Source organism: Cajanus cajan, chromosome 11 (assembly GCF_000230855.2).
Source record: "Cajanus cajan strain Asha chromosome 11, NIPB_CcT2T_4, whole genome shotgun sequence".
NCBI lineage: Eukaryota > Viridiplantae > Streptophyta > Magnoliopsida > Fabales > Fabaceae > Cajanus > Cajanus cajan.
In genome coordinates, this window is record NC_138527.1 from 43,770,722 (window position 1) to 43,783,213 (window position 12,492).

The window sequence follows — 12,492 nt, forward strand, 5'->3', positions numbered from 1 at the left end:
GATAGAAAAATGAAGACATTTATTATTAATATTAATGTTGACATTACAATGTCCATAACAGAATACGTAAACGAAAAACAAGAATGTTACAAACTTGTTTGAGCATGAAAGCAATAAGTTAAAAAGAAGAAAAGAAAAATCCCCAGGAGGCATGAAGCATGGGAGTAAAGAGGATCGAATATTGTAAGTTGTAACGTGGTTGGTTATGACTTATGATCAAGTAGTGGCTTTAACAAGAGGCGACTGAGGAAAAGGTGAGTGAGGTGAGGATAAGAACTCATCCAACCTTCGGGAAGAGAAGCTGAGCCTCAACTCTCTAAGGCCACAAGATTTCTTGCCTTGGGTGACGAAGGTTCGCATTCTGGCCAGAGAAAGCTGCAGGGCTCTGTCATCCATGTTGGCATAGCACACCCTGAACCACCCTGGCTCGCAACAGTGAAAAGAAGAGCCAGGGGAAATGTTTATCTTAACTTGCTCAATAATCACTCTCCAGAGCTCCATTTCCGCTTCAAAACTAGCCCTCTTCAAAAGATGACGCAAATCCATCCACACAAAAACTCCCGCATGGCTCTCCAAGCACTTTATGCCAACTTCCCCAAGTCCCCTACACAAAACACCGTACCTTTTCGCAAGCCGTTTTCCACTCTCTTCCACGAACCCTTCCACAAACTCATCATCATTAAGCATCGAGGCCAAGAGGTATTGCGTCTGCGTGGACACTAACCCGAAGCTGGACATTTTGCGCGCGCAATTCACCACTGCGTCGTTGTAAGAGTATATGATGCCAACTCTGAACCCGGGGAACCCCATGTCCTTCGAGAGACTATAAACCACGTGGATTAGGTCATGGTCGCATTCTATGTCTTTCTCTTCCTCTATTATTTCGGAGATGCTCGTGAAACTGTTGCCACCCTGCCCGAAAACTGTGCCCGCGTAGATTTCGTCGCTTACTAGGTGGATGCGTTTTTCGTTGATGAAACTCACCACTGTTCTTAGAGTTTCTCGGTCCATCGTGGTTCCTAATGGGTTTGACGGGTTTGTGATTAGCAACCCTTTTATTCTCACCTTCTCCTCTTTCGCTTTCTCGTACGCTTCTTCCAACGCTTCCCTTGTCAACTTGAAATTGTTAGAGCTTTCGCAGATAACTGGAACAAGTTCAACGCCCGTTCTCCACCTCAAATCCCTGTCGAAACTGCATTACCAAATCCAATTCATTTCAATTAAAACTCACACATATATATTTCTTGCTTATTTAATTACGGATCGAGTTATGCATCACAATCCAATTACACCCACGTCAATTTTCTGAAAATCCATCTTAGTCCTGATTATCAATTTCGACTCATGTTTTTCTGTGTTTAGTCTTTGGCCGTGACAACCATCAGAAAAGGACAGTGGATTAATTAAACCATGCTGTATTATTATTGACCAACATGCCTTGATGTATATATATATATGAAGAGCAACTTCCAGCTACTTAATTAATTGTGGTTTAGTTGAGATTTAATTTGACCGGCTACTTCTTGGTCATTACTAAATTAAATTCCATTTTAGTCACCTTCCATGGAAGAAATATATATAACGGTTCGTTTTTGTTGAATACTCAAAATATATACATATATACATATCTCTACGTTAATATAATATTGTCCACTTTAAACTTAAATTCTCATAATTTTATTTTTAGTTATTTTTTAAAAAATCTTACATCAATAATTTTTTATTGTGTATTTTATAAATTTTTTTTTCTCTTTATGATCTAAAAATGTAAAACTTGATCTGTATCCATCAGTTCTTATATCGAAATGTTGCATAATGAGTCTATTAAGTAAAAAAAAAAATTTGTTTCAATTGACGTTCGTCTTTGCAATTTGCAAGCCTGATTTTCTCTTAAATTATTGTTTATCCACCAAAATTAAAATGAAATAATTATAATTATCAAAAGAAAAAACTTAGTGTAAGAGAAGTTATATTGTAAGTGAGTATATATCCTGAACTAAATATTGTATGCATGGAAATTGAAGTGAATGTATTAATTACCCTGGATAATAAGGTGTGGGGACCAAAAATGCATCGCCGGGATCTGCTAAACAGAAGACAGTGACCTCGTGTGCTCCGGTTGCTCCACCGCTCATAACAATACGGTCGGGGTCGAACGTCACTCTATTACCTCTCGTTCTTCCCATGAATTTAGCCACGGCCTGTGTACAAATTAATAGATATGTTAATTCACCATTAATTAGCCAAATTAAGTTAGTTTGTTTGATTTGATTATTATGGTTTTAAATATAATTTCTCATTCACTCACTTTTGTGAACTCCGGCAGACCATGGTAGTCCTGAAAATTAGCTATGGCCTTGAAATCACGCACTCCTTCCGGAGTGCAAATGGAGGCCCCAGGATTACTCATTAACCATTGTTGAACCAAGTCAGAAGTAAGCTGCAAAACGATGTGGAAAAAATAATAAGTATACATGTATTAATGTAAGACTAGCATGTGTCTATGATTTGGATTAATATTTATGTATAGTTTTTGGTATTGGAATAATTATATACCTGATTTTCTGCAAGACCCATCTGGATAACCCCATTAGGATTTTTGATGGGATGAAAGGGATCATTTTCATAAGCCTTCCACCCATCAAAATATGGGGAGTTCTCACCATGTCCATCGCCGATGGCAATCCTAGACAGTAATTGGGTTTGGTTCACGCTCATTAGCTCCATTTGGGGTATGTCTATTCTATGTCTACTTACTTTCTACCAAATTAGTTGTTTAGCGATTGAGAGAGAAAGCAATTAAGGGAGGGTTTTGAGTGGTCGGAAAAATTTGCCTTAGGCCCTTGTGCTTCTGCTTCTGCTTCTATGTGTTAATTACACGTCTAGTGGTGGATGAGCTATGAGAGGTATTTATGCATATTTATAGCGTGTTTCCTCAAATTAACGTTGATTTTCAAAGGTCAGAATCCCGGTCCATCAAATATGAAATGAAGTTTCCTGCGAAGGATATCACTGGCTGCTTACTTCTTTTAAAAGTGGTCCTCTCCCTCTCTATGTCTTATCCATTTACAACATCAAACAAATAACTGACCACGATCAATAATCTGAAATTTAGTTAACAAAATGTTTCTTGCTTTTTTAATATCGCAAATTATTCCTCGTACAATATGTTTGAGGGTTAGAAATTATAGGCTTAAATTAAATGACGACTAGGGGATCAACTGAATTAATATGGTCCTAAATTTTATGCTCGAGCAGAATTGTGTTATAAAGGATAAACGTATTTAAAAAAAACTGAAATAAGATAAAATGAAATCTAATAACCAAATTTTCCATTTTGTATTTCATTCTATTCTATTCGCTGCTTTTCTTCTCTTTCCAATTAGAGAAAATGGGATGAAATTATTGTTTTCATTATAAAAATATTCGAATAATATATAGAATGATAGCTTATTCTATTTATTATATTATTGTATCTCCTCTAGGTCACGGTGTAATTGATGGACGAGCACGTTAGATAGACCGGTGTTTTAAAAACCGGATTCTGACCGGTTGGGCCGGAAACCGGTGGTCCAGCCGGTCTGAATCTTAAGTTAGATCGGTTATGCAGTCCACCCATTTCAAACCGGATTGAACTGGTCAATTTTTCGGTTCAATCGGTGAACCGGTGGGTCAAACCGGCTCAACCACACTTTTTTTTTAAGGAACCATAAACCACAAAAATAATAATAATAATTGAATCTTTTAATGGAAGAGTAAAGAGTCATATTAAATATAACAATGACTACTTGTTCTAATGTATTTGTTTGTAATATATACAAGTTAAATAACTTTTATAGTATATTATTAATTTTAAATTATATATTTAATAATATAATATCTATGTAGATATTACATATATTATTTTGTGATATCAATTGCAAGCATATTATATATGTACATATTATTTATATTTTTAATTTGTATTAATATACAGTTTCACATGTAATTTTTTTATGTATTTCTTTACAAAATAAAAATAAAAATAATTTTAAATAAGATAGAAAAATTGAAATTTAAAATAATATAAATTTATTAAAATTTATAAGTATAAAATATATTTAACATGAATATTTTTTTAAAAAAAATAATAAAAATCAAGTCATGAGGTTCAACTAGTGACCCACCGATTCAACCTTTAACTCACTGACTCAGTACCTTAACCAGTTTGATGACCGGTCCGATTTTTAAAACTATGAGATAGAGGACGAGGAAGTAGTAGCTGTGAGCAAAAATAGGGGCTGGTAAATAGTATTACGATCGAGTCATGGAATGATTTTGCGATGAACAGATCGAAATGCATTGAATCGGACAATAGATTGGAGTTCAGCTGCTTAATTTGGTAGTGTCATTGCAGGAGTTGTCAATGCTACGTGATCCATGATTAGTAGTAAGTGTTAGTTTCTCCTCCTTGCTAAACTTTAATGACGTCCGTGGAAATTTGAAACTCTCAAAAAGTATGTCTGTTTTTTTATTTTTATTTATATATATATATATATATATATATATATCGGTGATAATTACAAATAACAGTGATAAGTTTCAAACATTAAAAAAAAACGTGTATGTTTAATTTAGAGCAGGTTATAATTAAATTTTGTTGACTAATTATATTTTATCTTGAGTGAAGCTTTCTTCTATAGAGCTAAAGTGTAATATTGATGTCGCTGATTTTACTGATTATAGTTAAAGAATTTGCATCCGTAATTATTATGTTTTTTTTTCTTCAATTTAACCGATTGATATCAAAATAATATTACACCTTTAAAATTAGAAACAATTACTTTATTCAATGCATTGATAGGGGTCATATTTATAAATTTCATATAAGATATTGAATTTGATTGTAAGTAAATTGTCAATACTATAACATGTAAAAACATTATAAACAGTGATCTTAGTTCCATTTTATCGAAAATTGAAAAGATTTTGATTAGAAATTTGAAATTTGTTTGTAAACAAATCAATCAAATTGTTTCTACTTTAGTTAGAAAGTGTAGATTTTATATTATAATTTGCATGTTCGTGAGTTTTATACTTTTTTGTACCTAATATATTAATATATATAAAAAATGCATGTGATTTACTTTATCCTTAAAAAAATTGAAATTTTTTAAATTACATATATTTTTTAAAGAAATTTATTTGATTTGAGAAGCATAAAATCAATTTATTAGTATGAGTATTAATCTCTAAATAATTAAGGTAATTACTTTATAATCTGAATTTGAACTATGGTCAATAATTAAGCTAAAATAAGTCAACATAAGTTAATTCACGCGGTTAATAAGTTTATTCTTTTATTAGACACATTTAATAATAGAATTGAATTTTGAATATCATTAGGATTAACTTAGTGATTGAAGTAGATGTACAAAAACTTAAATTCAATTTTCTTTGTTGTTGTTATAATTTTCCTACCTATTAAAAAATTGATTAAAATTTGTGTTTTAAATTAATTTAAGTTACATATTTATATGAATATATGTTTTGTATTTAAAAATGTGAGAATTAATTTTTATTTTAAAATAATATTTAAATATTTTTGTCTAAAATATAAGAAAAATTCATTTATGCTGATATAAAATTATATAAATTTTAACTAATTTCAATTTATTTAATAAAATTATATCTAACATACCTTAATTAATACGAAATTACTTGATATAAAAAAGGGTGATATTTAATTTTAGTCTCCTAAAAATAATCGGCCTCTTTTCTATATTTCATTTGTGAAAATGCGTCAAATGTTCATTGTCTTTCCAAAAAAATGTTTCTTTTTGGTTTTTTATTTATAAAAATAAGTCCTACATATGATAGATTTCCAAAAAAAAAAATCCAAAACAAAGAGAAAATGGACTAAAATCAAATATTATCTTATTCGTAATGACTAAAAATATATTTATCTTCAAGATAAATAATTATTATTTCAGCTACTAATTTTCTTTCAATAATTTAAAGTACCAGTATTAGATTTTTATTTATTTTTACATAAATTGAAAATTGCGCAGGAGTTGGTGGGTAGTCAATCTCACAATAAATTACGCGTTGCTGTATTGTTTACGTTGAAAAATGCATTATATTTAAATTTCATATTATTAATAATACATAGATAGTAAAATTATTTACTGAATTTGAATTTTTATAAAATTATTAGAATTTAATTAAAATACATTATCACTAATACAAAATAAAATTAAGGTTTTGCAATTGTGGTTTTTAAATTGATATTGTGATTTAGTCACAAATTTTTTTATTGTAAGAAATTATACATACAAATGTAGCTAATGCATCTATAATTGTAATCACAATTACTTGAGAAACCTTGAAATTACTACCGGATTCTGGTGTACGATTGTTTAAAGAGTTAATCACCTATATATTGTCAGTATAAAAAAAAATTTATATTAGCAACTAATTATATTTCTTAATTGTGTCATGTCACTGTTAAAAGTAAATATGTTTATAGTGACATGACACAATTAAGAGATATAATTAGTTGTCAGTATAAAAAAAACTTTACACTGACAGTGTATAGATGATTAATTCTTATTTAAAATCTATATTTGAAGATAGATTTCTTTTGTATAAAAAAATGTTATTTTCGACACTCTAAATTAGTTTTATGTGAATATTTAAAATTAATTAATATAGAAAATCAGTGTTCTCTATATTATTCAAGATTCAAATTCAATTTAAGAAGTGACTTTAGATTAATTTTATAATTGAAATATATTTAAGAAGTAACTTTATTGATTGGCTACGAACGAAATCAATATAAAATACAATCAATATTATATACGAAATAATGTTTTGTGTTTACCTTTTTATATACAAAAATGTAACATATATTACCAAACACAAATAAATTAATGAGATTATTTTATTAGAAGATACATGTAACTTATCTGAGGATTATTATAATAATAAATTTACTTAAATTTATTTAACTCAATAACACATATTTTATATTAAAATTTAACAATTCAATTGTTAAATTAAAATTTTTTAATACATAAATTAAGTCTTAAATTTTTTTAAAATTATTTAATATTTTATTTCATTAATTTAAATAGATGAATAATTATAAAAAATATTTTATATATTAATTTAAATTAACAAAACGTAATATTAAATAATATTTAATTTTTTTGATAAATTTATAGATTTAATTTATGTATTAATAATTTTTAATTTAATAATAAATTATTAAAATTTAATGTAAAATATAAGTTATTGAGTAAAATAAATTTAAATAAATGTTAAAATATAAATGAGATGAATGATATATAATTATATATAAATTAATCTAAAAAGAAAAGTATCCTTCAACTCGTTTTGAATGAATTATGGGCTTAATGAGGAAAAATGAAAATAAAAAATGTACAAAAATAGAAGTTAATAATGACTGCTATTAATGGTACTTTAATGGATTGCAGAATTTGACTAGATATAGTCCCGTTCGTTGTTTCTAGACGAGAGAGGAATTTGCATTGCCTTCATAAATTGGTTTGCTTTCGGCCAAGAGCAAAAAATTGGTCGGAGATGGAAAGTGACATGTCTGCGTCTAAGTTAATGTGGAAATTGAGATTTTCAAGAAAGGAATATAACACCACACTATTCATTTTCACCACGTGGGAGGCTCAGTCACAATATCACACGCATCCACCATAATTCAATTATGCAATTCAAACACTATATTAATCCTCAATATTCAACAAAATAACTCCAATAGTTTACAAGGGTCGCCAGTTTTAAATTTTAATGCCATATTTTTCTCAACAATTAAAAATAGCTAGTTCAAACAAATAATACCATAAAATTACATTTTATAATTTAAACAAACGCCATGTATATTTTTATGAAATGAGGAACGAAATTTTCTAGTCAAGGCTGATTTGGTTCTAGTCAACTTTCATATTTATATATCCAAAAACTCTCCAAATGGACCGGCTTTATTCGGTGCTATTCCATTATATTTTTTTGGTCAAAATCTATTTATGCTGAATTTTGTATGTCCACGTGAAACATGGATTGGGTTGGAAATCCATGTATCAGGTTTTAAAGATTCTTACATAACTATATATGAAACAATATGCAGAAGTAAAATGATACTCCTCCTATTAAACAAAAAATAATAAGGAAGAAGTAAGCTTAACGTTTTCTGTTTTCTAATACGACGATGAGATCAACATATTCCTTACAAAAGATGGTATTTAGTATTTTAGTATAATCAAATGTTCATATCTTCAACAAGTTTCATAATCATCCTTTGTTTTTATCATTATATTCATTAGTTGTTATCCGTGTTTGTATTTTATTATGCAACTTCTATTATTATAATCAGTAAAACGGAGGTACTTCATGCCTCGTCATATAAAAATAAGAAAATTAATTAAATAATAAAATTAAAAAATATATGATTAACTTTAAAATAGTAGAATAATAAAATAAATAAATTAAAAATAAAAATATATTTTAACAAATTAGTTAAGAAATAAAAGAGTTAAAAAAATATATAGATAAGTACTAAAATAAGATATCTTTTTTATTAATGTTACAGTTATAATAGTCAAACATATAATTTTTCTTCATCATTATAATCTGTCTAATTAAAATTTATATAGTTATATAATATAATGTAATTTTCTGGAAAAAGAATAAATATTAAAAAATTATATGTATGTGCGCATACCACAAATAGTCTCTAGAAGTGTCTGTGACTGTGTTCTGGACTCTGCTCACAGGAAGCCTCCAAAAGGCGACCTTTGAAATGCAAGCATCCAAAATTGTTTCCATGTACTTTTCATATTTGAAAGAAATTTAAATTTGAGCTAGATCATGTATTTTTAGAAGGATATTTCGTAATTATATAACTGCCAAATCATTCGGATAAAAAATGGAGTATTGTTTATGCGTTTATGGTGTGTTTGGATGAAAAATTTTACAAATTTAAAGAATTTTAATTTTTTTTGTATTTGAATTATTTTGATTTTAATTTCTATCATTCTTAAAATATTTTGTTTGGATAGGTCAATTCAAATTTCTTAAATTTTAAATTATTAGGTTAAATATGATAATTTGATTCTACCGTAGTAAAATTGATTTAAAAAATATATTTATATGTTGAGAATTTTAAATTAAATTTTATAAAAATAAATATTAGCTAATTTTTAAACATTTAATAATTTCAAAAATTAATATTAGATACTATTAATTTTTTAAATATTTCAGTAATTAAAAATATGAAGAGATAAAATATAAGATAAAATATATAAGTGAAATAAGAATAAAAAAAATATGAGGAATTTAAACTCTTACTTTTTTGGGAGAATTTGAAATTATACTATTTCAAGGAATTTTACAAATGTTTGAATTTCAAATTCTTTAAAAATCCTCAATCCAAACAAGACATTTCACCTCAAAGAATTTAAAAATTTTCAAATAAATAAGTTACTCCATTTAAATTCCTCGTCCAAACACACTTTTAAAGTTCCAAAAGACATTTAAAAATAGACTTAGATAAGTTTTTTTTTTATAAATATTTTTAGAAGAAATAACAGAAAGAAAATTTAAAATATTTTTTCCTATGAAATAAAACTAGCACATACATATATAAGTTTAAAATAAGATTTTAAAGAAATTAATATAAAAAACTTCTACGAATTAATTTATATGAAAAAAAAACTTTTTTCAAATTTTTCTTCCTACTTTTTTTATAAGTGTTTTTAGATTATCCTAACATGTCACTAACATTTTATAAGTTACACAATATAGAGTGACAAAATGAGTTATTTAGTAATAAGTGTTTTTAGATAATTAGTAATATTTTATTATTTTTAATATTATTGTGAAGTATAATATATTTTTTAAAATTATTTGGTTATTTTTATATTTTATTTCCTTTCAAATTAGTATTCATTTTTTTTTATTTTCTTTTAGTTTTTAAAATGAGATAATATAATATAAATTTTTAAATAATAATATATTCAAACACTTTAAAATTATTTAAGTAATTGTTAATATGTATATCTAATCTTAAAACCCCTTTCTATTATGTCCCTTATAATTGTCATCTTTTAATCTTAAAATATATATTATTAACTTAAAAAATTATCAAAAATTTATAATTAAGAATTTTAATATTAATAATTAACTTATTCATCAATTATAATTAAGTGTATGGTCAAAGAAAGTCGATCTAGTGACTCAAGATTCAATTTTTATTTATGTTAAAATAATATTTGATTAATAAAGAACATGTTTATAAACATAAAGTAATTTTTTATTGTATTTTAAAATATTAGGTAAAGCATGCTAAAAAAAATTACTAGATCATCAAATATTACTGTTTCTAAGTTTTGATCAACGGGGAGTCGATGTAAAAGTATCTTTTTATAATATTTATATATCTAAAATTTGTCTATTATATCCTTATTTGTAATCATTATTTTTCATAAAAATATATTTTAAAGTAACTAAATTAAAAATAGACTAGTGTATGTATATAATATTTTATTTCTTAATTTATATTCTTAGTTATTAAATTAAAAGAAAACATATCTAACTTCCTATAATATTATATTATTGAATTTTATTATTATATTGCAATAAAAACATTAATATTATGTATATACTCGAAGAAATATATTTTTTAATTGAAACTTAAATAATATAATAATCATCAAATCTAATCATATTTAATTCACCTAATTATAATTAATGATACATTTAATTGCTGACATTGATTTATTTATTTATTATGTAACCTCAATAAAAACAGTGATATAAAATTAACGAACACTTGCACACACGGATGCGTTAAAATATATTTTTAATCCCTACATTTCATTTATTTTAAATTTATTCTCTATATTTAACTTTTTAATTTATGCTTATAATTTTTGTGTAACTCAATCTTTTTTGTGTTGACTTAATAAATATCTTCAACTTTATATTTCTTATGTTGAATGCATGTTTGTTGGAATTACCACAATTAGATCCTTTACTTCTTTTTACCCCTCACATTTGACCTTATTTCCTTCTTCTTTTTTTTTCAAACAACATTGTTGAAATTAATTAACATAAGCGAGAGTAAATTTTTTTCAAAGGAGAAGAGGTAAAATGACACACGTCACATGTGACATGCACACATGAGTGTTCTTGACTTTAAAACTTATATTAAAGAACATGAAAATAATGTGATTTTTAAATAAATTAATGAACCATTAATTAAAAAAATCATCAAAATTGATATTATTGTAATATAAAAAAAATATAATTAATAGTAGATGACTATAGTTGTAATAACGACAACAATAATGGTGTTAACAACAACAAAAGTAATGATGATAATGATGGTGTGCTAATGTAACGATAATAGTAGTGATATTAGTGAACGTGACGATTTTAATGGTGGTGATAACTGTGATTTTAATGATAGTGGTAACAACGATGATAATAGAGAAAATTATAATAGTAACAATACGTGACAATTTTATTTGTAATCTTTTAATCAAAATTATTTATTTAAATTTAAGAGTTAAGATTAAACGTTCTCATTCTCACACAAAAACAACATTTTCATAATATACGCAATATATATATATATATATATATATATATATATATATATATATAATATTTGTACATATTAACAATTTTCTCCATTTTAAAATAATTAAAAAATCTCAACTTTATTTATAGATTTTAAAAAATAACAACTAATATTAAATTGTCCAACATGATTAATGAGTATGTAGATAAATTGATAAAAAAAAATTTCCAACTTAACTATTACTTTCGAGTTTGAACCATGGATATCTATTGCAGTACAAATAAAGTCTTACATCATTGAATCATGAGGAAAAAATAAAGGTTTATAAAATGCACATAGTCATCATTAGTATGAGACCCTTTAGGAGATAACTAAAAGCAAAATTATGAGAGTTTATATCCAAAGTAGATAATATCATACTAATATGAAAATATGTGTGTGTGAACTCTTAATGTTCAACAATGGTATCAGAGCTATTGGTTTCGATATTAGAGTTGTTGGTTTCAACCAAGTAATCAACTTAAAGTCTCGGGTGAGTATTTGACAATTGGAAGTGATGGGTCCAAGTGTGAAATTCTTTGTGTCAAAAGTCTTCTTGATAATGTGGAGATCAGACAGTATGTCCTATTGATGTTTGAACTAACTACAGTGCAAGTATCTAGAACTAATAGATGTAACTAAAACTTTAAGAGTCACCATTGAATACTACAATTGGAAAAAATATATTTTGTTGAAAAAGAAGTTAAACCATGACCATTTATTTAAAGAGAAATTTGTTGAAATACAAACAAAATCTTACATCATTGGATTATGAAGAAAATAAATAATAAAGATATATAAAATATACATAATTTCCACTGATACGAGACCTTTTAAAAGATGATTAAAAATAAAAT

The 12,492-nt window shown here is 26.2% G+C and overlaps 1 protein-coding gene across 1 annotated transcript; it reads right to left on the minus strand.

Annotated features, from left to right (window-relative positions):
- Positions 1 to 2,901, minus strand: LOC109800648 (1-aminocyclopropane-1-carboxylate synthase). The gene is made up of 4 exons (XM_020361446.3): positions 2,557 to 2,901; positions 2,309 to 2,440; positions 2,041 to 2,201; positions 1 to 1,192 (listed from the first exon to the last, which is right to left on the minus strand). The coding sequence occupies exons 1-4, from the start codon at positions 2,725 to 2,727 to the stop codon at positions 217 to 219; spliced, it is 1,440 nt and encodes a 479-aa protein (XP_020217035.1). The 5' UTR covers positions 2,728 to 2,901; the 3' UTR covers positions 1 to 216.
- Between the last annotated feature and the right edge of the window lie 9,591 nt (positions 2,902 to 12,492).